At 40.0% G+C, this 26,399-nt stretch overlaps 1 protein-coding gene across 1 annotated transcript in view; it reads right to left on the minus strand.

Annotated features, from left to right (window-relative positions):
- Nucleotides 1-26,399, minus strand: part of MCCC2 (methylcrotonyl-CoA carboxylase subunit 2) — a 55,279-nt gene that overhangs the window by 27,308 nt on the left and 1,572 nt on the right. The window contains exons 2-7 of the mRNA XM_045847973.1: nt 22,693-22,759; nt 19,535-19,619; nt 17,786-17,887; nt 14,185-14,312; nt 12,282-12,394; nt 2,816-2,929 (exon numbers count right to left, since the gene is read on the minus strand). Of these exons, the coding sequence (XP_045703929.1) occupies nt 2,816-2,929; nt 12,282-12,394; nt 14,185-14,312; nt 17,786-17,887; nt 19,535-19,619; nt 22,693-22,759 (609 nt within the window). The remainder of the gene's footprint in view (nt 1-2,815; nt 2,930-12,281; nt 12,395-14,184; nt 14,313-17,785; nt 17,888-19,534; nt 19,620-22,692; nt 22,760-26,399) is intronic.

Consider the following 26,399-nt stretch of genomic DNA (forward strand, 5'->3'; position numbering starts at 1 on the left):
AACTTTAAGATAAAAAAACCTAAGATTTTTCATATCTAAGATTCAGCAGAATATAACCAAAAAAAAGAGAGAAAGAAACCTCAACTGATAAATTAAGAATGACTTAATTATAGCCTGAGAAATTCTAAACAAGAAAAAACTTTAGTGCTAAGTGCCAACCTGACCCCTTAGGAATTGCTTATTAATTCCTACTTCTTTGAGTTGACTGATTTGTTTCTTTTCTTCAAATAGGAAAAGCTGTCATTAGAATAATGAACACTAATCTAAAATAAAGCATAAAATGACTTCTTTTTCACTATATCAAATGCTCTCTTAAATGAAAATTATTCCACAGGGAGAGACAATAAAACTTTTCACCTCCAATTATTCCACCCCCAGAACTAAATTTTTGGTTTCCTCTCAAAAAAGTTCAGTGGAAAATAGCATTTGGTCCAGATAATAACAAGTTATAAGAGGTGTCTGGATATTTAAAGTTGTAAAAATGAATAAACAACCAATATACTGTATTTATTTTTAGAGATCCAACTAAAAAAACAAGGATTTGTCGCTGGTTAGTATTTACTGAGCACCCACATCATGTCTGATACTGCGTAAGTGCAAAGACGACAAATGTCAGAGGAAATTAAAATAACTCACTCTACGAAATCACACATTCAGAAGATAAACAAAAGACGAGAACAAAGCTCCTTCAAAAACTTGTCTTACCACTATGAAGTTTTTCAACCATTTTAAGCTACTGAAAACTACAGCAACTCAACCCCACATTATGTGTGAAACCTCACAGCCTTTTCTCAATTTCCAGTAAAACAAGTGTCAAAATTCAGAATTCCCAAGCAGATGAGGATGCTGCTGCTGCTTTTTCTACCCGCAGACAAGGCTTTAGACAGTGGGCTCCTGACCAAGGCTCCGGTCTGCGGCAGAACTGCACCTTCTCCAGCTGCCAGGCTGTTTGAAGGCACAAGTGAAATCTGAATCCACTGGTAACTGCTCACCTTTAAACAAAATCTTCTCTTGAAAATACTTAGCATTATTCTAGTATTATGATGCTGCCTATATTCCCAGAAGGATTTTTTTCAAAGTGTAGTCATATCTTTACTCATTTTATTCACTCTCTATTGAAAAGTGAACAAGAACTACTCATGAAAGCATGCACCCGCTACTACACCGGGGTAGATTCTGAGTGGGTTTTCTTCTCATTGAACAACAACTGCTGTCACACAACGCTAGAGAAACGTTAAGGAATAATAAAAACCACGGGCTTTCTGAATGTGCCTTAAGACTCTTAACACATTTGAAATGGCAGCTCCTCAGGCTGACCTGATCCTCAATGAAAGTTATTAAAAATCCACACAATCACTTGGAAAATATACTTATTTCACAACAAAGCATAAGCTCTTTTTAACACACTCTTTTTAATAAATTTGCGTTAATATTCCAAAACCAAAGATGGTTCTTTGACAGACTTTTGAAGCAATAAACTTACCTTTTGAGATATGTAATTCACATACCATAAAGTCCACCATTAAAGTATACAATTCAGTGTTTTTTAGTGTACTTACAAACTTGTGCAACCACTACTACCACCTGACTCCAGAACATTCATCCCTCCCAAAAGAAACCCAGGACTCATTAGCAGTCACTCCCCATTCCACCCTCCCGGTCCCGGACAACCACTGATCTACTTTCTGTCTCTATGATTTTGATTCCACTATACAACACTTGCTCTTTTGTGTCTGGCACAATGTTTTCAGGGTTCACCCATGTTGTGGCATGTGTCAGAACTTCATTCCCTTTTATAGTTGAATAATACCGGACTGCATATAGATTAGGGCTTTACAACAACATGTTTCTGGTTACCTCCTTAATATTCTCAGTTTTCACCTATAATGGGATAGTCTGTTGTCAGGTGCAGTAAAGACCTGTGTCTTCACCTACCTTCTATCACTGTGAAGTCCAGGGTCATGCTGTGCCATCAGCACGGCAGAGTGATGACCGCATTACTGAAAATCAGTGGAATGCAGCTGACCGAAGGGGGGGTGAGGAAGGGCCAGGATGACATCATCCAGCCCTCAGTGCTGCATCACAGGAAGGTTACCAATGAGGTTGCACACGGTCCTGCTCTCAGAAGGGCCTGTGCTTGAAGCTTAACGCTGAGTGGTCACTCTACTGAAATTCTAATTTATCTTTGAATTTGTGTTCTGTAAGTAAAGTCTGAGAGGACAACGGAGTGTGTGTGTTCAGGTTTACAGCCTTAGCTCTTGGCCTGTCTGACACCCACCACCTCAGCAGCATGGGTTCACAACTCCCTGCTTCCCTGCTAATAGTGCCTGGGCCCTGGGCCCCATCCCACCTTCTCCTCACTGCCCCCTTCCTAATGATTATTCTATCTTCCCCAGTGAGGGCATGGCATGGGATCAGGGGCAGTGGTGCACCCCATAGTGGCTCAGGGTGGAACATAGCAGCACCATCACTATCAAGACCGAATTATGTTTTCCAACAGATGACTCAGTGGGGGTATGAATTAAGGGATGGCCTTTCGCCCACTCCCCATCTGGGTACCAGGCACATCCTGACATGGAGTCTACCCACCCTTGGAGGTCGTGTATGTACTGGGAGCTGGGCTGGTGGGCCACTGGAAGAAGAGCTACCTGCAAGGGAAAAGATGAGAAGGTTCCAGAGATGGATGTAGTGATGGTTACACAACAAAGAGAATATACTTAATGCCACCAAGCTGTATATATAAAAATGGTGGAAATTATAAACTTTGTATTATGTATATTTTATCTCAGTCAATCAATTGAAACTATGTTCTTACCAAGGGGGGTCCGGCCAAGAAAATGGTACCCTGCTTGCGTACAATGATGCTTTCATCAGCCATTGCAGGCAGGTAAGCACCTCCTGCCGTACAGGAGCCCATGACCACCGCTATCTGGAATCCAAGTATATAAGAAACTCATCAGGTACAGCCCAAACAGTGAATTATACCTTCTTTGGAACCACAGGCCCCTAAACATTGCAGTATCAGGGGATACTACTAGCTGGTCCCTTTACATCATTTTAAAAATGGCATTCTCTAGCCCTGGCCAGGTGGCTCAGTTGGTTGGAGCATTGTCCCATATAACAAAAGTCCGCAGGTTCAATTCCTGTCAGGGCACATACCTAGGTTGCGGGTTCAATTCCTGTCAGGGCATATACAGGAGGCAACCGATAGATGTTTCTCACATAAATGTCTCTCTCCCCTCTCTCACTTCTCTAAAAATTCAATAAACACATCTTGACAGGGGACTTAAAAAATTAATAAATAGATAAAAGTGGAGTCCTCTAAACAGTTGGAATAGTTTCCTAACTTCTTTTATCAAAGCATTTTGAAGGGCTTCCATCACATTTCTACAAAGTTCTTGGGCAATCTCCCTGTCAGAGAGAAGAATGGCCAGAAAGACCAGTGGCCTAAACAGCTAATGGAGAAGAAACCCAAACCCACTCACAAACTAGCAAAACTATATGAAAGGATAACTTTTAAATCTAATAATAATAAGTTCTCTAAACAACTGCTACTTATCTCACATGAATACTAAAACAATTCTCCAAATGAGTGTTGTTAAACTGTGTGTTACCCTGAACTTGATACATTCTAAATAGAAAACTAATGTTAGCATCACAGTTGAAAATCTCGCTCAAAAGAAAGTCAGTTGTGCTGCAGCTGGGTGATGCACACAGGAGGGCTCACGGCACTGTTCAGTCTGCTTCTGACTGTGTTTAAAACTTCCCATAATAAAAGCTGAAAGGTATTCTTTCTTAGAGATTAGTGTAACAGAAAGCACAATAAATATGGCTTTGGCAGTTACCCCTAGGCAGGAATAAATAATATCACAAAGAAAAATAAGAAAAGTATGCAATAGATATTTTCTTAAATTATCATATGAAAGCAGTTTTTACTACTAATTCCAATATTACCAGTTTTCCTTATGGACATACAAGTATCTGTTTTGGAAAAAAAACTGCCACATTAGGTATTAACCCAAAAATGGAAGGCAGCACAATTCAACATTTTCTATCTAAGTGGCTGTTACAAAAAGCATTTTTCTCTATTACATGTATGTTATTAAAAATGGCTACAATATTTCTGTCAACATATTACAATGTTTATCCCTTATTGTTTTTACTTATCGCCCAGAAGTTTGTTTTCAAAATATCTATGACTAGAAAAACTCATGCCTGCAAGCACAAAACAAATTCATTGTAGCCATGCTCATAATAGTGAAACTATGCAATTAACCAACATACCATCAATACAGTATTTTGAATGGCTAAATAAATTATCAATAAATAAGTTCTTTAAACATCTGAGGCAATAATAAGGAAATGTTAACACTTCATAAATCCAAGCAGAAGGTAGATGAATATTTTGCTCTATTATTCTCTGTACTTTCTGCATGTCTGAAATATCTTATTGGCTTTTTCTTAAGATTCCATCAAGAGCAAAGGACGCAACTGCAACTTGTCAGCTTGTTCTCTGTACCAGAACACCAGGCTCTGCTTAAACTATTTCAGGGCTACAAAGAAGTCAAGGAAGGACAGAGAAGAATTGTAATGATGTAAGAACCTAAAAGAGGACACTTCCACAATAAGCCCTACAGAACTGAACAGGCACAGCAGGGCTCCATGGGAACAACAGGAACTGAAAGGGGAGGAAGGAATGGCCCTGCCAGTGAGCATGCAGAGCCCACAGACAGGCATGGAGGTTGGGCAGAAGGAGACAAAGACGGAGGAATCAGTTTGCCAAAATGTAGTAAGACAAAACTGAGGAAAATGATTTTGTCAATTATACGTCAATTTTAAAAAACATTAAAAACAACGAGGGAAATGAAACTGAATGCCATCATGCCATCTCAGGTTGGGGGAGAAAGATCTACCAATTCGGCAGAAATGTCTCGCTAGTGAATAGCTGACAAATTACTGGCACATCTACATCAGGGAATTTTACCATATTCCTAAGGGCACTTCAGATGCATTTTCTCCGCAGTACCTCTGGAACCAAGGGAACCACCAATCCACTTCTCTGACACCAGCTAGCAACAGCCTCCCAACAATCCCTGATGTTGGTATTCACGTCCTGTGTGATCTCATCCCTGTGAGTATGTAGTGGATCTGGTGATGTGCTCCTATCAGATGGAAGTGTCACTTTTGTTATCAAGTTCTGAAACACTGTGTCCTCATCTTGCTGGCACTCTCTCTCTTGACCACTCGCTTCCTTATTCCGATGCAGCCAGCTGACACGAGGTGAGGTGCTCTACAGTGAAGCCCACGTGGAGAAGAAAACCAGGAAGGCCCCCGGCCAACAGCTCATGAGGAACTGAGTGAGGCCTGCAAAGAACTGAATCCTGCCGACAACCACGTGAGTAAACAAAGAACTGGATCCTTCCCAGTGAAGTCCTGAGATGCCTGCAGCCATGTAAGAGACCAGAGCTAGAGGAGCCGGCTAAGGGGTGCCCAGACTCCTGACCCATAGAAGCTGTGAGATAGTAGATGTTGTTGTCTTGAACTGCTACGCTTAGGGGTAATTTGTTCTGCAGCATCGGATAAGTAATACAGAGAGCAAAACCATCCACCTTAACAGACTGCAATTGCAGCACACATCTGAAAACTGGGACGGTCTTAAACCAGGAGAAGGGCATGGAGAAACCCTGAAGCCAGTCACAAAAGAGCACTTATTGTATGACTCAAATTGTATACACATCCGGAACAGGTAAATCCATAGAAACGCAAAGTGGATTAGGGGTTGCCAGGGGCCAGGGAGACTAGGCAGAAATGGAGAACAACTGCTAATGAAAATGGCATTTCTTTTAGGGGATAAAAATGTTCAACAGTATGAATATCCTAAAAATCACTGAACATAATAAATTGGTAAACTACATGGTATGTGAGTTATATCTTCATAAAGCTGTTATTAAAAAAATTTTAAGCCCTGGCTGGTGTGGCTCAGTGGATTGAGCACCAAACTGCAAACCAAAGGGATGCCAGTTTGATTCCCAGTCAGAGCACATGCCTGGATTGCAGGCCAGGTCCCCAGTTGGGGGCACACAAGGGGCAACCACACACTGATGTTTCTCTCTCTTTCTTTCCCCCTTCTCCTCTCTCTAAAAATAAATAAATAAGTCTTTTTAAAAAATTTTAAAGCAAAAGCTAGTTACTAGGTATACAAGAATCAAAATTCTCCAATTTTTCATCAATAAGAAAAGCTATTCCAGTCTCATGTATCTAACAGGAACTAAACTTAATATTGCTAAAGCAAATTCTGATAACAAAAATAAAAATTAAATAAAAGGACATGGGTGACTCACCACTGAGACACAATCTCCTCTCCTTATCGTTGAATTCGGAGCCATTCACTCACAAAACAGAGTGAATCTGCACCAAGAAGAACTCTGCCACGTGTCTGCTGCTGCTCCTCAGAAAGCACAAGGACCCCAGGGTCAAAACAGCACTGAAGGCTTTGCAAGTCCCAAAGCACTGGTCTGTGGTACAGCAAAGAAATTACAGTGGGCCGCTGTGGGCCAAGGATCTGGGAGCCCAGAAAGAAAGTTCTGCTGCTTTCTCTGCTACAAGGATATGAAAAGGGCATAAGAGACTTGGCAATAAACTGTTCTGATCATACTCAGAGTTGCATGGGAGGCTCAGCACAGGCACTGTGCCAAGAGAGGCAGCACAGTGACCCTCAGGACAAAGGAAAACCCCCAAGAAATGTACGGAGTGGCTACAGTCCACACAGTCACCAGTGATATGGGTCTGCTCCACAGACAAACCAAGAGGTTGCTCTTACAAGATGAGGAAGCACAAGCAGTTCCAACACCTGAATCAAGAATAAGAAAGAACCCGGCCTGGCTGGTGTGGCTCAGAACCAAAGGGTCACAGGTTTGATTCCCAGTCAGGGCACATGCCTGGGTTGCAGGCCAGGTCCCCAGTTGTGGGGGTACGAGAGGGCACCACACATTGATGTTTCTCCCTCCCTCCCCCTGTCTCTAAAAATAAATTTTTTTAAATCTTAAAAAAAAAAAAAAAAAGGAGTAAGAAAGAACCCTGGCCACTGTGGCTCAGTTGGTTGGAGCAGTATCTGTGCACCTAGGGTCATGGGCTCTATCCCTGGTCAGGGCACATTCCCAGGTTACGGGCTCAATTCCCCAATCGGGGTGTGTACAGAAGGCAACTGATCAATGTCTCTCTCTCACATCGATGTTTCTCTCTCTCTTTCACTCATTCACTCAAATCAATAAATGTGTCCTCAGATAAGGATTTTTTAAAAAAGAGTAAGAAAGAAAGCAACAGGAAAGCTCAGAATGATGTGTACCTGACAGTAACACTTGCCATCACCACTGTGGACGGCACAGCAACATTTTTGAGTAAAAGGAAAAGAGATGCTACATCACAGAGGCAACAGTCTTTTAAGAACTTGAGACAAAATTTCAATACCCTCCAGGTCTTGCCTGAACAGAGAATGATTCTCACTGTACCCAAAACAAATTACAAATTATAGGCAAACAGCCAGTCCTATGGAAAGGGTCTCTGAGAGGAAAAGCTGTGTGATCTCTAGACCTCCATCCTTCCACTGAAATACTGCAGACTGTTCAGTTCAGAGGCACAGCGGTGGTAAACATAATGTAACTTGGTGGGGGAAGAAGTTTCAGCTGCTTGATGGAAAAGCCATTAAAAATGTAATAGTATAGTTTTAAAATAATGCATTTTTAAATCTCTCATCTTACTTCTTTTTCACCGTAAAGTAATTGTGGAAAGCAAATACTGCCTATATCACATTTTTTAATTCCTGTACCTGAAGAGCCACTACTAAAAAATAAAAGCCACAAAATACACATCAATTATGTAACTCCAAATTAGGTCCACAATTTAAGAACATTATCAACTACAGTGACTGATCACACTGCCGACTGTAGAATACTCACACTTACATGTACTAACTGGATAGGCTGAAATGTACACAGAAAACAAAGAGCCTATTTTACCCAGAATGTCCTATTTCTTCCTCAGTCTTTATCAGAGAGCCTCAAACATTTAAACAGAATTATTTCATCTCCCCTAGGCCCTATCTGGCTTCATGAACAGACTGAAATTCATTTTTAAAATAATGATATACAATGTCCCAACTAAGCCTTTCTAAACAATTACCAAGGTTTGAAGCAAAGAAAATAAATTTCAAAAATAATGAGCAAAGAGAATACAAAGTATCTCATTCAAATTGTCTTTTCTTCTTTGCAAACAAAAATTTTAAACCTGTCCACATTTTTATCACTACAAAAATACAGAAAATAACAGAGAAAGACATAGATCTTTGAAATAGATACGTGGATGTACAATGGGCAAAGTCAATAACATGAAAATAAAAACCAGCCTTGGGGAGGAGAACGGGGACTGAGCAAGGAAGGAAGCTGGCGCTAGCTATCTGAAGGCACGCACACAGGACAGAACTGAAGTTCCAGCAACTATTTCATATAATAACGTACAAAATTGTCTTTATCAGTCAAGTGAATGGCTTAAATAATAAAACGTATTAAAATACAGGAAGTAGAATTATTCAATGTTATATATCACTTTAATAGTTATAAGGATATAACTTTTTTCCTTTAACTATTTAGTTAAAGGATATAACTTTCACTCTTTTAATTAATACTAAGTAAGCATCTTCTTACAGAAATATGTGAAAATATAAACATTAATCTGATGATGTTTCTGGTCTCAAGTAGGTTAAAGTCTTGTGAGGGAAATTAGGATATATCCAGATTTTAAAAATGTCATTAAGGTATAGCTCAAGAATTACGGGAAATGGGAGAAGAAAAAGATGACTTCTAGTATGAAATTCTGGGAAGCTTTCCTGAAAAAGGTGGCATCTGAGAAGTGCCTTGGAGGATGGGCTGGAGACTCAGACCCCAGGACGGGGGAAGAGGACCTGTGGCAGACAGTCATGAAAGGCAGGTGCACAGGAACACAGCGCAGGGCAGACTGGCGGTGGTTCACAGAGCATGAGCAGCAAGGCTAGAAAATTAAGTTAGAACCAGATGGCTCAGGGTCTTGAGTACCAGCTAAGAAGTCTGAAGCTTACTTCGTAGAAACTATGTTCTGGAATCAGGGAACCAGATAAAGAATAAAATAACTCTGCAGTAATGTACACAACAGAAAGGGAGAGACTCGGCAGTCAGGGACGCCAGACGAGCAAAGCTAGTGCCACTGCACAGCTGGTAATGAAAGCCCAAACTGCCTAGGAGGTGGCACTGGGAACAGAGTGAGGACCAATCCAAAGGTAAAAATCAACAGGACTTCATTCATCAAAGGTTTATTATGTGTTGTTATCTTCCCAGCAACAGAGGAGCTCCTGAGGATACAAGAATAAGGAAGATACTACAGGTACTTTTGACCTAAAAGAATTAAGTAGAGGAAAAAGCAGGGAAGAGTCAAGAATGACTCAATCCTAGGGAAGAGGACAAGAAGCGAGGACCATCAATAGCACACAGAAACACAGGTGAGGAAATAAATTAGCAGGGGAAGCTGAAGTGCCCAATGTGTAGTTTAAACCTATGGCACCAGCAGGAAATCCACACAAACAGAAGCCCTGAGTGTAAGTAGAGGAGCAAAGGGAGGTCAGGACTATAAAAACAACACAGAGATGACGGGTAGGTCATGAGATTGTATTAAACCAGGAAGGACAAGTTCTTGGGTGGGGCTGGCAGGATTAAATGGAGAGGGTGGCATGAAGCCTAGAGCACTGCTAGGCAGGAAACAATGACAGGACCAAGAGGCTGTGCGAAGTGAGGATCTGCTCTCTCCATCAGCGGGGCCCTCTGGGGCAGAACAGTTTTAAGGAGACAAGCCGTCAGGAAAGAAGATCCTGGGCCAATCCTTAAGGAGTTTGTATAAATTCAATAAAAAGTTTTTTTAAATATTGACCAATGTCATCCCAATAAATTCAGTACAAACAACAAAAAAAAAAAAAAGAAAAGAAAGAAAGAAAGAAAGAAAAAGTAGTAGTTTGGTAATTCTGGGAAGGAGAGAAGCTCCAAGGAACAGCAGAAGCTGAAAAAAGGTCCTTTGCTCTTAGCATTATTTTTGGTACTTTTTCTTTTCCCTTTAAAAAAAAGAAGTCAAAATGACTACTGGCTATGAGAAAAATATGTGGATGAGAAAATATGAAAGTAAAAGAGAGAAATGGATAAAGCACAAAAGATAGACTGGTGTTAAGATTCTAAATGCCAAGTTTAGCCTTGGAAAAGAAGAGGGACAACTCTTTCTGGGATGAAAGAAGACAGAGTAAGTAACTGTTTTAATTGGAAACAGCCATGCTCACACAGAGCCGACTCAACAGCGTGAGCAGCAGCAGCCTCGGTGCAGACCTCAGGTCTGGAGCTCATACATGGGGGCAAGATCAGAATGGGCACTGTGGAGACCAGTATATAGTAATAAATAGATTTCTTTAATCCCAAGAAGTTCATAAAAATATCAAAAGGCAAACCTTAACCATGTACTTCCTTTTGGAGTGAAAGAGAAAAAAATAAATTAAGAGAAGTGGCTCAGTTAAAGAAATACTGATGTTAAAATTTTTAGGAAACAAAAATAAAACAGACAAAAGGAAGGCATTCAGTCACATGCCCTTGAGGTATTTTAGATCTTTTTTAAACCATAAGCAGGTATTGCTTATCCCTAACACAAGACACTTTGAACTTAAAAAGGACCCAATTTTTAAAGCACTTCCCACTGTACATTCCACAGGAACAAAGACCCCCACCACCACCCCCACCCCCGGTTTGGGTCACCAGCACAGTGCCTGGCTTTGCGGCAGTTCCTCTGTAAATATTTGGTTGATGTTTTATGTGGTTTCCACAAAAACTACATCAACAGAGAGATCAAAAAATGAGATTGCCAGGTGACAGAAGTCTGCAGTGGGTTGAATAGTGGCCCCCTAAAAGGTATGTCCATACCCAAATTCCTAGAAGCTGGGAATGTGACTTTACTTGGAAAAAGCCTTTGCAGCTATAATTAAAGATCTTTCAATAAAATCATTCTGGATATCCCAGGTGGGCTCTAAATCCAAGACAAGCATGTCCTTATAAGCCAGTGAAGAAAACACAGACACCCAAAGAAGGCCACATAAAGACCTACAGAGAGTGCTCTTGCTCTCACTCACTCGCTTGCCCCCTTGCTCTCTCTCTGCCCGAGGTCACATCAAGAACTTCATACCTGACAATTGAAGAGCCATCTATGCAAAACTGAGCAAAGCTCAATTTTCTATTTAAATAAATAATGCACAGAGATATGCAAAGTTACTGCATAACAGTAAATATATATAGTGAATAATAACATACTCTGATAGAAAACAAAAAAGAAGAGACATAATTGCAAGTGAAGACTAGTAATTAGAATATTAGTAAAAATCCACAAACTTAAGAAATCCAATAGAACATAAAGGAGTAGCATCAGTATTATGAAGTATTTCAGACATGCAAAAAAGATTAGAGAATAAAATAAACATCCTTCTACCTAATACCAAGTCTTAATAAATCCTGACATTCAGCCCAATTTATTTTCAGATTTAAAAAAATAAAATATTTCAGACATAATTGAAGCCTCCATACACCTCCTCCTGACCACTTTCCCCTCCCTCTCACCTCAAAGGTGACCATTATTTTAAAGCCAAGTGTATCATTCACATGTACATGTTTAGACATAAATAACAGGCAGTTATTATTTGATGTACTTAAGCTTAACATACATAGCAATTGGATATATATTTATTCCACTATTTTTTTATTTAGAAAGCTTAAAATTTTATTTATTTTTTTACTCAAAATATTTTTTGAGGTATATTCATGTTGATCCATGCAATTCTAGCTCATTCACTTTAACAGCTAAAAACTGTATTATTGATCTTCCATAATGGTCATTTAGCCTGCTCTTTAACTTCCACTGTGCAAACAATGCTACAACAAACGTTCTTATACATGTCTCCTCATACACACACTAGAGTTTCTCCAGAATATGCTTATAAAAAAACAATTAGTTGGTGCCCATTCTTTTTAAAACTCTTTTTCTTTGGTAAATTATCTCTATTACAGTAAAAGTATATTCCCATAATTAACAGAAGAATCTGACTAGAGGTAACCCTAAGATACTTTCTGTGGAAAGAGAATAAACTCTGAATTCACTAGTTTTAAGTCATCTAAGAGCTACTTAGCAGAGTCATTTAAAGCAAAAAGCAACATATCTTGTTAATGAGAAATTACCTGTGCGATATTTTTAGAAGACATAATTGCCTGATTATAGAATATGCGGCCAAAGTGATCTCGATCTGGAAATGTATCTGCTTGTCGAGGTAAGTTTGCCCCTCCTGAATCAACTGAAGAAAAGGAAAAGAAATAAGGACATCTCCACGAACAAAACATGCTACATACAGGATGACTTGCACTAGTGACAGCATCATTTCTTAGTCATAAAAATCTGTGCCATCTCTCTAAGCTATTCTACAGCACCTTTCTCAAGTCCTGCAACATAGCCGAAATGATTCACTGTTTCCCTCAAGCCCATGAGGCGCTCCTACCCCTGTTCCAAACTCCACCTCAAATGTGTACTATAGTCTCTGCTTTGAGGACCAGCCAAAGCTTCAGAAACACTGTAAATGCTTGATCAGTTCAGCTTAAGAAAGTGTCTTTCCCTCTTTTTAACCAATACAGAAACCATCTACAGAATTTATTCTGATATTGTTTTTACTGCAGATTATAGAGCAGTGGACAAGAATGTCAGCTGAGTTCAAAATGGAGCTTGGTTACACCATAGCTTTGTGGTCACAGGTGTGTTTCCTAACCATTCTATACCTTGGTTTCCTCACCTGTGAAATGAAGATAACAGCTTTCCCATAAGAGTTCTTATTGTGATAACATGAAATAATGTGTGTGGCGCAATTAGCTCAGTACACACAGTAATACTATGAAAACTCAGTTAGTCTCATACATATTATTCCTGCCTACAACCGTAAGTCTTTTATTGTTATCTGAAGCATCACATCTAGTCTCCAATCATTAGAAGCAGGCTGAAGATAAGGACCTCATAATACTCTTCACTGCACCCCTACACTGTTTGGCATAGCACCTGAAACCAGTAGGATCTCATCTGTAATATCTAGCTATACAAAGTAGTCAACCAGGCAAATTCACCTTCACAGAAAAAAACTCTCTCCATCAGTACCTGTTCAAATACCCACATAAATGAACAATATATCTTAGCATTTTATAAAACTAAACCAATATTCAGAAAGTAACAATTATATACTGCCTTGCTTTTGTTTTTTTAAAGTATCCTTAGATTTAAATGTATTTTAATTTTAAATATAAAATTACTTTCATTGAAAATTAAATTTTCTTATTAAATTTAATCAGGTGATCACTTCATATGTATGTAAGTATCTAGTCACTATGTTATACACCTGAAAGTAATATATAATACTGAGTATATGTCAACTATAATTGAAAAGTATATTTTTAAAAATTAAAATTAAGTTAAATTTCTTTAAATTTTATTTGCTCAGCCCAGGCCTGCGAACTAAGTTGCTTAGAGTATTGTCCCAAAATACCAAGGTTGCAGGTTCGATCTCCAGTCAGGGCACATACAAGAATCTACCAATGAATGCATAAATAAGTGGAATAACAAAAATCAATGTTTCTCTCTCTTTCCAAAATCAATAAATTTAAAAATATATATCTTTTTAAAAGATTATATACATATTCAAGCATTTAACATAGTACCTGACAACCTGATACTCAAGGGATTCAAAAATATTAGCTATTATTTTTTCATAGTTTGAACCCATTAACAGAAGAAAATATATATATGGAATGAAAAAAGCACACGCCTGTAGAGAAAAAACTGGCATAAACCAAAATACTGTCAAAGGTTACTCCTTAGTGATGTTATTATGGGTAGTTCTTATTCACTTTTTCTCCCAGACTTCCCAGCTAAGAACATGCATTTCTTTTGTAAATATAGAAGAAACCAGTAGTTATAAAAAATACTCATTGATAATAAGTTTATATATATATAAACTATACATATAATATATAGTCATAAAGTCCTTGTAAACAGTCATATATTTTACCAGCTAAAAATAGTTTATTTTATAACTCTGTGACTTGCCCAAGTAGATGCAGGGGAGCCTGTTTTGCAATGCAATCTCTTGTGCCCGTAAATGTTTTTTCACCGTCACTGGGTAGTAGGTGCCTCCTTTGACAGTGGCATCATTGGCAACAATCATACATTCTACTCTGAAAGGCAGAAATTTCATTGGAAAGAGAATATGAGAGATTTCTTCACAGTCAAAGGCCAATTACATCACATTCCAAGACACTCCAATGCCACCTTCAACTGCCAGCACACAAGACCAATGAGAGGTATTCATAGACAATCTTAAGAAACAAAAGCAAGTTTTAATCACAGTTCACGTATTCATTTATAAAATAGGAAATGATCACTTTTTTAAAGTATATTTTACTGATTATGCTATTAGTTGTCCCATTTTTTTTTCTCCCTTTTATTCCCCTCTGTCTAGCACCTCCCTCCTGCCCACATTCCCCCCCCCCCCGCCTTAGTTCATGTCCATGGGTCGTACACATGAGTTCTTTGGCTTCTCCATTTCCTATACTATTTTTAACCTCCCTCTGTTTTGAACCTACCAGTTATGCTTCTTATTCCATGTAACTTTCCCCCATGCTCTCCTCTCCCCCTCCCCATTGATATCCCTCCATGTGATCTCTCTTTCTGTGATTCTGTTCCTATTCTAGTTGTTTGCTTAGTTTGTTTCTGTTTTTATTCTTTAGGTTCAGTTGCTGATAGTTGTGAGTTTGCTGTCATTTTAGTGTTCATAGTTTTGATCTTCTTTTTCTTAGATAAGTCTCTTTAACATTTCATATAATAATTGCTTGGTGATGATGAACTCCTTTAACTTGACCTTATCTGGAAAGCACTTTCTCTGCCCTTCCATTCTAAATGATAGCTTTGCTGGATAGAGTCATCTTGGATATAGAAAATGATCACTTTTAACAGTCCTACATTAGTAGTGAAAAACTAACAACCTAAGCCACATTTCATAATGGTTATTTGAATGAAAAGGTCCTAAAAAGATAGCAATAATAATAATGCCCCCTCCAAAATCCAAGTCTCAAGGATGAGGAAATCCCTCATAATTAACCTTCAAGTGTCCTTTGAGGAAAGCAATTTGAAAAATAAAAACTGACCCATCAAGATTACTTAGTTTTCATGTTTTCAAAAGTTCTTCAACATATTGCCATACACTTTTCTATAAAACTAAAAAAAGTTTAAACATAACATTCATCCTGCTTAAAGAAACAACAGATACAATCTTTAAAACAGCATATTAAAGCATGTATACTATACTGAGTCATCAACGGTACCCTGTCCACCAAACCAGGCTGCTGGCACCTCAGCCCCCAAGTAATATACAAGACAGGGTGGTGAACACAGATGGCAGGTTGAGGCAGCTGCTCGACACTGCCAGGAAACCTGCAGATCGCGGGTTCCACTTGAAACCTGAGAGAACAGTGTGTTCTCTACAAAATTTAATCTTCTTTATATTCATGATATTTTTGTTATCTCACTTCACACTCTCCAGAGTTCTAAAAAAGACACGCATTGAATCCGTGTTGAAAACAGAGAACAGGAATGAGCACGCGGCCTCAGCTGTGCTATGCTTCCCGTTAGGGTGCGTGGCCAGCAGTGCAGACCACAATGTTAACAGGGCTCTGCTCCTTTGCGCGTCTGTTTTATTCACTAGGTCTGTGGATGATAAAAGGGGTGTCAGCAGGAAGTAACCTCACAGGGTGATCTGATCATAAATTCCTAAGTGGGCAGGTCATGGTGTGGAGTCACCACCCAGGTCTATAACTTGTTAGTGAAAGGTTTATCTTTGTCTTAGGCAAGCCCTGTCCATTCTTTCTGTGCATCTACCTTTGAAATAAACTGTAACTCTCCTGAAGACAGCACATAATCTGGTTCCCTATCCTGTAATCCAATCCCCGCCTTGCTTTTTCCCCCCTCCAAGTAACCTTCCTCAGTTTTCTCCTTAATTTCAAATGCGTAAAAGAAGCTGCAAAACTGTTATTCTGTGGAGCATCTGAGATCTTGCTCCCTGGCATGCATCCTCAGTTTGGCTCAAATAAACTCTCAAAAATTCTCTACAGGTCTGGATGTTTCTTACATTGACAGGTCACACACATAAAGCCTTTTTCCACTACAATCAACATTTTAGAGAGTGGAGTGCAAATTTTTAACATCATTAACATTAAACAAACTAGACTTCAAAGGGAATTTCGGCTTAGGACAGGTGGCTGGGCCATGACCCCACGCCTCCAGAGCATGTTCACAGCTTGCCCGCCCTGGGCGTGCTGCACAGGAAAAGCTTAAGCATCTCTGGTAATGCACAGAGGCAGGCTGTGAAGTCAGACAAAGCTCTTCCACTTGCTAGATACGTGACCTTGGGCAAGAGACATAGCCACTTTTACTGTTTATTAAAAGGTCATAGACATGTTACAGAATGAGAAATAAAATCAGTTCACAGAAATATTATATTTGTACATCTACTGGTTTGCCTACACAGCATCTCTTATTTTGAGAACAGAACTAAACTTTCTTTCAGAAACTGGCTCTCTTCTATTTTAATCCATGTGGTTCAAGTGGGACTGACCCCAAAGCCCATCTTCAAAGGTGAGCACAAGAACCAGGCCTTTACACTCAGAGTCCACACTGTGACTCAGGGACAGGCTCCAGCCCCAGGCCTATCCCCTTAGGAGCCCTCCTGCTACAGCTGCTGCGCTTATGGAACAGAAACCAGGAATGCCTGTGGCCAGCTCTGCAACAATGGCGGATGGCTACAGCTGCACCTTCCCTGCAGGCACAGAGCTCCGGCCAGGCACAGGAACAGACACAAATAACCAGGATCTGAATCAAATGTACTTGTATCAGGCTCAGATCCCACTGTCTGAGGTCAAAGCTGAGCTATGCCAGCAGCTTGATCTTGGGCAAGTTATTTAACATTCCAAACCCCATTTCCTTATTTCAGAACAGTTGTTAACAATAATAATACCCATTCTCAAGGAGCTGTGGTAAAGATTAAGGCAACTAACTAATCAGTAGGAAGTGTTTATCATAGTACCTGGCATGGTGACTTTGAAGAAAATGTGACATCATACATAAATATACACAAATACATCTAACACCTAGCAGCCTACATCCCCTAAGTCCACAGTGTTCTCAAATACTAGCATTTGAGAAGAGACTGTAGGGCCCCAGCCCAGAATTTGATTTAGTACCTCTTGGGAAACCTGATAACCTACATTTCTAACACAGTTCTTAGGTGATGCTGATGCTACCTGGGGACCACACTTGGACGGCTGCTCCTCTAAGACAGTGGTTCTCACCCTAAATGTGAAGTGACTACCTGGCAAGCACAAAAAACCACACAAGCCATGTCCGGGAGATTCTGATTAAGCAGAGAGGTCTGGATTGGATCCCTCAGGATCTTTGCTAGGGATTTTTCCCCTTCAATTTTTGTCTCTAAAGCTCCACTAATGAATCTAATACACGTCTGCATAGGAAGCCTTAGTCCTAAGTAATATCAATAGCATAAAACTTGTATGCCAATATGCAAAGCAGAGAGTGCTGGACGCCTGTGCCTTATCACTCTTCCTGACCCTCCATGTTGAATGTTAAATAGAATACTCACCCACACACTCTCCCAATGCCTGTAATGATGCCACCTGCAGGGACCTCCTCATTACCATATACCTGGTAACCTGCAAACTGGGATAATTCCAGAAATGGAGACCTAAGAGGAAGCAAGGATGCTGCCTAAATTAATGTTATTTTAAAGCATATTTAAACAGTTACACATGGAAAAAGAAAATATTTTCTTCCTTAATGAGTCAATGTTTCAACTATGCATATTGTATGTAACAATCTACAAAAATAATACACAAAAATCTTATGTGAATATTTGTGGGATTTATGCAGCACAGCCATACAATATAACATTATTTTTAAATAGAACGCCTGTTTTAAAAGATGTTTACAAACGTGTTTATTAATATAGACAGAGCATAGGACCTAAAACTTATGTAGCACTTACTCTGTGCCAGGCTCTCTTCTAGGACTTTCAGAAACCTGACCCATTCACGCCTAAGAACCACCTCCTCAGGTGGATCCTATCATAATCCCCACTGACTGATGAGGAGTGAAACAAGAGCCTAAGTCCCTTGTCTGAGTCACTGGTAAGTGGCAGAGCTGGGTTTTAATAAGCAATCTGGGATCAGGCTTTTCAGCACTGTTTTACTCTAGCTGTTACTTACTTAAATGTTTAAGATACAGTAAGCGAGAAAAAAGGGGGGATTAGAAAACCCAAATTTAGTATGGCTCCATTTTTCTTTTAAAAAATTGTGTCTAATACACATATTAATGAAAACAGTCTAGAAGGATATATACTAGGTGTTAGCACTGTTTGTCTCTAGTCAGGTAGTGAGTGTGTGTCATAGAAAATACTTTGGGAGTCTTCACTTCCTCCTCCCCACCCCACCTCATCTCCCTAATCCAGTCCTTCGGGAAATGCTGTTGGGTTAACTCCGTCTTGTCAGCACACCCAGAAGCGGACGTTCTCACCATCTCCACTGCTACCCTCCCAGTCCAAGCCACCCTCACGTCTCTCCTGAATCACTGCAAGAGCCCTCTACCTGGTCTCAATGCTCCCACCCTTGCTGCCCACAGCCTACTCACAACACAGCCGCCAGAGTAACTCTTTTCAAAACAAGTCAAATAGATCATTGTAGTCTCCTGTTGAAAACCCAATAAAAGCTTCCCATTTCTTTCAGGGTAAGGGCCAAAATTCTTATCCTGCCTACAAGATCTTACGCACTTTGACGCCATTTCTACTGCTCTCCCTTTCATATCCTCTACTCCAACCACACTGGCCCCCAGCTCCGTGAGCATACCAGCACACCCAGCACATTTCCACCTCGGGTCCTTTGCACCAGCCACTTCCTCCGCCCACAGCACTGTCCCCAGGTATTCACAGGGCTCTCTCTCTCCACGCCTTCAGATCTTTGCTCAGACGTCACCTACCCTAACCACCTTATTTAAAACTGCAACTTGACCTTCATCTTCTTTTCCCTTACTCTAGTCTACCTTTTCTCCCTCCCATGACAGTTACCACCTTCTAACATACTACAAAATATATGATATTTACCATTTATTTTCAGTCTCCCCTGCTGCCATGTAAACTCCTGGCGGGCAAGGACCTTTGTCTACTTTGTTTACTGATGTATCACTAGCACCTAGAACAGCACCTGACACATAACAGCCTCTCAATAAACATTTGTTGTTGAACCTTAAGAACCAGAATTTAAAATCATTTCTTTATAAAGCTGTCTAAGAAAGTCCCATGGAATAGAGAACCTGAGTTAGCACTTGGGTGTATACCAACCCTGGGTCCAACAGACCATCGACTCTTTCTCTGGGTAACAGTTTTCCTCTCGACATGTGGCGTTCTCTGGCTTTCTGGCTACCTCCTGTGATAAAAACAGGATTAGATTAGATTGACGGTCTCCCTCCATTTAACTTAATGCCAGAAAAACATGTAACAGTCAACATTCAGAGCTCTTAATTTTAATTTTACTTTATTGATTTGAAAGAGAAAGGCTGGGGGTGAGAAAGAGAGAACCATCGATTTGTTGTTCCACTTATTTAGACTTTCATGGGTTGATGCTTGTATGTGCCCTGACCTGAGAGTGAACCTACAGCTTTGGCACTGTCAGGACAATGCTCCAACCAAACTACCTAGTCAGGGCTCTTTTTTTTTTTTTAAATATAGAGCTTTTAAAAGTTCAACGTATCGTATGAAAACAGGCTAATTTTTCAGATTACTCACTGAACCCACTGCCAGTTTTCTGAAGTAAATAGGTAAACGGGCCTTTTAAAAAATCAGTCTATCCCTATAACAATATTATTGACTTTAACTATGTATGGTCTCAGATGGGTACTAGATATTTTTGGGGAATCACCTCATAAATTATATAAATGCCTAATCACTATGTTGTACACCTGAATCTAATATATATAATACTGAATATCAACTGTAATTGAAATTTTTTCATTTAAAAAATAAAAATAAAAAATAAACTAAAATCATTCTATCCCTGATTTCACAGCATATTATACATTTTTTTTAATTCACTAGTAAACACTTAAAGAAATGACAGTATTTGCTCTGCAACTCATGCACAGCAAACTGCCTCAACTCCACCACATTTATGAAATGCCTACTACAAATACCTAGCACTGTGCCACATGAAATCTGAAATACTCCTACCTTCACCAGGTAAAAAGCACTATTTTAGAAGTGACCTCCATGCTAGCTCAGCAAAATTCATCTGACGGTGCCATTAGCAACCCACGATGTTTTAGGCTGCCTCCAAATAGGAGAGAGTTGCAAGCCCTTCTTATATAGCAATGACCAAGTCCCCTTTCATTAGTATCTTGACTCAGAGATTGTCTTTGGTGTTTCCTGATGCTGTTCTAGACAAAGACGACAAAAATTATTGAAGGGTCTGCCGAGGCTGCTCGAGGCAAGAGGCGCACCAAGCCTCACGCGGCCAGAGGGCTGCTGGGCCCCGGGTTCTGGGAATTTCAAAACCACACTCTCAGCAAACCAAGGCAACAGATCAGAAGGATCAAATTGTACTTTAAAGTGCTTATTTTCACTGTTGCCCAAGAATTTCATCTTAGCATACTTTTTGTATAATGAAATGTTCGCTATTTAAGAAAGCTATTTCTGTTTCTTTAGGTGAGAAAAAAGTTCATATCTATTTCAAACAAGCTTCTAAAAATAGCCTTATTTTTCAAACCAGGACTCTTTCCTGTATGTAAAAGGATTTTTATTTTTTATGAAGAGATGGATGTCTTATTCTTAAGATTAAATCTGTCTTAAGGTTACAAAGAAAGTAGTATCACACATCCACTCTTTTAAAATGAAAATAATTCTGAGAGGGAAAGATTTAGTTACAAAACAGTGTGCTTAAGTCACATCACCTTTCTTTCTCCCAACCATAAGGAACTCAGAGTTCCCTACTGGGGTGGGTGGAGAGATAAGGGAGAGAGTGGGGGGTGTGGGCTGAGAGTGACAGGTGTGGGAGGGGATACCAAAGGGCAGAAGAAACTTCTGGGAAGAACATGTACATTATGCTGAGTGTGGTGATGGTTTCATAATGTATACATGTCAAAACTCAAACTGTACTCTTTAAATTATGTGGTTCATTGTATGTAAGTTATACCTTAACAAAGCTATTTAAGAATAAATAGTAAAAGAAAAATGAATCTGAAGTACGGCAAGGAAGGCCAGGGCTTGGTGAGGGTCTTCGGAGAGTCAGGTGCCACAAGGGCCCACTAAGAGGTCAGCAGGAGAAGGGACGGCAGGGGAGGGTGGGATGACAAAGAGAGGGGGAAAATGTTTTAGTACTCAGGACATCATTCTTTCTTAATTCTGCAACTTGGAACAGCTAGTGAATTCTGGTTTCATTAAGAAAAACCGAAAAGAGGGCTATCCTGACATAGATTCTCAGATCACAGAATTAAGCTCCTCTGACATTTAAACTGGCCTTGGATATATGGACCACAAATATCATGAAACAGCATATTAGTTTTCCAAGGGTTATTCTTAAATATTCTGTGTTAATTATCTCATTCCCACATAATCAGAGCCAGAAAAGCCTGTTTCCTGCTCTCTCATGTACATATTGTATCACTTCTAAGACATCTATTTTGTTTACATTTTAAGATCCCTGAAATTAGGAAGCATTTTACAATTTACAGCATCTTTCATCGCTGTCACCAGGGGGCGATCACAACACAGCTATCAGCCTCTGCTTTCACAGTGTGATACTGTAACTGAAATAAAAATCTTTAAGAGGGAATAGTTGAACCACTGATCAACCTGAATTTTTGCTTTTCCCCAAATAGTGGCTATGAGAGCAGAAAAACTAACAAAGTAATAGGGAAAAAAATGTCTGCATTCACAGTCTTGAAGAGTCAAAAGCTTAATGCTACTAGTTTTTCCTAAAGCCAGAAGCTATAAGGGACATCTTAATCGAAAGTGTGAAAAATAATATAAATGGAGCCACTTCAAAATGGAGTCAGAGCTGCCATCTCAGACAAACTGCCGCACGTGCCTCATCCCTCAAACCTTCGGAATCTTACAACTGGGCAAGGTTACCTCTGTGCTGGGCCTAAAGCAGCACTGCGTTCCAAACTACTATTTGCAAAGCTACCAGGACAGCAGGCACGACTACTGGCCTGAAAATGAAAGACATTCTTTAGACTTACCATCACTATGTCAGCGTGCCTACAGAAGTTCCTTCCTTAGCTATGAACACCCATAAAAATTCCTCCATTTTCTACTCACATCATTATTCCCTGTCACTTTCTCACAAGTACCCTGGTCTTCACGTCCTAACTGGAACAATGGATTTTGACCTGAATTGGTGCTTCCGGAATAGCTATTCTTTTGGATTTCAAATAAATGCTTGTTGCCTCTTACTGCCACCTTTTATTTTTAGGTTAACAACTGAAAAATAAAGGAGTGTTTACCTAGTCTTATTTTTTGTACGCGTTCATGGAGTTGATTTACTAGTGCTTTCATCTGTTCATAGTTTTCCTAAAACAGAAACAAAGAAAGAGTAATATTAGAAAGCAATTACCTTTCTTGCCAAAATATGGGTTAAGAAAAATGTCACGTGCCAACCTCACGTGGCCTCCACACTGGGCGGCCCCATCTGCAGAGTTTCCAAGCTAGACCATTCCATTGTGTGGGAAGATTAATTCCCGCCTGAGGCTTCTCTCAAGCCCTTCACGACCACCACCCCACTCAGATCCATCTATTCAAATCGTACCCCCTTTTAGAGCCTAAGGCATGTTCCACCTCAAAGCCAGCATCATTCTGGCCACTCCTACTCATTTCAATGTCTGTCCCTCTTAAACACCTACTAAACTTCACTGATCTGTTTGTTTTTCTATTTTAAGAACTATAAGCCATGTGCTCCTTAATTTTTAAGAATTAGAATGACATCTAATTTTTTTCTGTCCTGTCTATAACTTTTCTGAGGAAAGTCTAATCCATGCAGAAATACTTGATAACTGACAAATTACACTTAAAAACAGAGCCAAGGGGGAAAAGTGGACCCTCATTTATGTGTAAAAAGAAATAAAACTCCATTTGCATATGTTTAGAAATGTTCTAGAGTAATATACGAGTACAACCAGTGAGAAGTGGACAAGGAGCAAAGGGACTAACTCTTCACCCTTGTTTTTAAGTTCTGTTGGATCAGTGCATTACTTTAAAACAATACTTACTTAGCTAATTATTTTTGAAAATTCAGTTTATCCTGCTAACACATTTTGTTCTCCATACTGTGATGAACATATCTGGTGATTTAATTTCCTTTATGTGATACAATGCTAAGCAGCTATCCAGCTGTTCCAAATGAGATGAATTTACAGTCTTTATGATACAGCTCCATTAGCTCCCATTTTCAACAGCTCTGACAGTCCCTCCCATGAGGTCATGGGACAATCCTACTTCGGCCAATTCCCGAGCAAGTCCATCCAGTCATCGCGACATACTCAACAGCACTACAAAAGGAGCGGACAGGTTGCATTATAGCAAATTAAAGAGAGGGGGGTTTCACTAACATGTTCAGCAACACCTTGGTGTGATTTGTTGTCAATGTTGTTAACTTTTTCATGGAAATTATCAAACACATAGAAAAGCAAAAGACTAGTGTAATGAAATGGACCCAGTGCACTCTGAGAATTATTTATCTATAGCCAAAAATTGTTTCCTGTATAGACCCCACCCCAAATTATTTTGAAGAAAATCCTAGATATAACATCTGATCTATATTTCCAAATCTCCAAAAGATAAGGACCACTATCGCTTCTCAATAATCTGTCAATATTCTCAAATATCCAATTAGCGAAGACATTGTCTCAACCGTCAGATATTTTTTACACTTTATTTAAATAGGATTCCATGGGAGGTCTACATACCCACGACTGGCTGATATACTTCTTAAGTCTTTCCTAAAATATAAGTTCTACCATCTTTTTTGTGCTAAAATGCTCTGTCTGACCACAGATTTTTCCATGGGACAAACAGAACATTTCAAGACAACAAAGATGTGCTAAATGCATCCCCACAGTGTCCTCTAGCAAGTTCTTCCCTTGTACATCATCCAGAGGCTTGTGGGATTCTTGTGTGCCTTCAGTTTCTTATTCTTTCTCCCTGCCCCCACCTTCCTCCTGCCTCTTACCTGCCAGTCTCCTGCCAGCTTTGCACACCACAAGCACCAAAGCTCAGAACAGCTCACAGACGTACAGAGAAAGCAAGCGAGACTCTATTCAAAGTGTGCATAAATCCCAGGTTACAATAGCTGCAGCCAATGATGTTACCCAATTTAGAAGAGACGCAATCAAAGCTAAAGCTGGTTCTGCAAGAAACCTTTCCCCTGGTTAAGCTAGGCTCCCATTAAAAAATAAAGAAAACCGTCACTACCAAGCCTTTCTGAAGCACACAGTGCTGGGAGAAGTGAGAGCAGACGGTATGTGTTACTGATCTAACGTGAGCGACTAAGAAAATTCGGCAGGGAGAAACTGGATTGTGGTCGGGGCCCCTAGGTACCATCTCCACCCAGAGCATGGATTTATCTTTTGTTCCCTTTTTATGGTTTTTTTGCATCAAAGTTTACTACTTGTAGCTGGAGGTGTCAGGAGATACGGGTACCCCTAAATGAACTCTTTTAACATCCAACACAAGAACACACCCACACCCCCCATGCTATCTGTTATAGTCGGCAGACAGTATTTATCCATGTCCATGCTTCCCCTCGTCCTTGATGATGGAATCCCAATTTTACTCAAGGTGACAGCAAGCCCAGCTGGAAAAGTAACATATCCTGGCCTTCTTATGTAGACAGGTGTAGCTCTGTGACTTAACTCTAACCAATGAAATACAGGCAGAAAGTATGACTTCTAGAAAGGCTCAAGCAGAAAGGACAAGCAGATGAGGGTGTCCTTGTGGAACTCAGACATAATAGTTGGAGCTTAAGCAACAATCTTAGACCATGAAGTAAACTGCATTACTTGTTCAAAATTCTTCCTTCCCTTTCATCCTTGCCAAGGTCCACTGTGAGATTATACTTCCCCAACCCACAATCCATGAGTCTGTCCATAGTTAATTGCTTTATTCAGTGGAATGTGGGCAAATGTGACAGACAGTGTAGCAACTGCAAGCACAGGCTTTAAGAGTGCCAAAGGGCTTCCACACCCTCATCTTCTGCACTGGCCCTCCATTATGAGAGGAGCTTTCCCCCAGTGGCCACTGCTCCTTCAGTCGGGGTCCTGGAATAAGAAACTATTAGAGCAGACCTGAATCTCATGCACTGCTTAGACCAGAACTGCTGCATCCAACCCACCGATCCAAGACCAAAAAAAAAAAAAAACAAAACCTTATTATTTTGGACACTGAGATCTTCGGGTTGTTTGCTACACAGCATTACTGAAACAAAAGCTGGCTAAATAAATATCATGAGATGACCTTGAAGAGAGGAGGAAAAGGGTTTATTTCAGGCATTGGTCTAAGCAGTCACTAACTGTACTGATAAGCCTATAAGATACCCACACTTATTAATGCTATTATACATTTGAGCTCACTGAGGAACAAAGAGACTAATAATGTATCTGCAAATCACTCAGCCAATAGGTAGTATAGTTAGGATTTAAACCAGGGGTCACTAGCTCCAGAACCTTGCTCTTGAACCAACACGCTGCAAGTGCCTCTTCTGCCCACTGATAGGGCCACTGTTAATATTGGAGCGTATTTCCCTCCAGGTTTTTTTCCTCCCCCATGGAAATACATTGTTAGTTTTTAACCTACATGAAATATAGACCAGTGCTGTTTCCACCACGCCATAGATTCTTCCCTATTCTAATTTCTGGTGTGTAGACTGGACCAGAACTTAAAACATTCCACACAGAGAGAGAAGTTACGTTCTCAAGCCCACATTCCCTAACCCCTAGCTAACAGCCACTATCAAGAAAATAGGCCCAGACCTGATGTCAAACATGTGGCAGCCCAGGAAGCCCCAGGCCCTCATTCTTCAACAGAGACATCACAAAATAACCAAACACTGGCTAAAATAGCCCTATAGGAGCTCTCAAAAAACAGTCAAAGGCCTACAGGAACCAAGAGAAAACCATCCAAGAAGCAGCCATATTCAAAAAGGTAGGAAACCCATCCT

The sequence above is a fragment of the Phyllostomus hastatus genome, unplaced genomic scaffold, assembly GCF_019186645.2.
Source record: "Phyllostomus hastatus isolate PE091 unplaced genomic scaffold, TTU_PhHast_1.1 phas_contig_58, whole genome shotgun sequence".
NCBI lineage: Eukaryota > Metazoa > Chordata > Mammalia > Chiroptera > Phyllostomidae > Phyllostomus > Phyllostomus hastatus.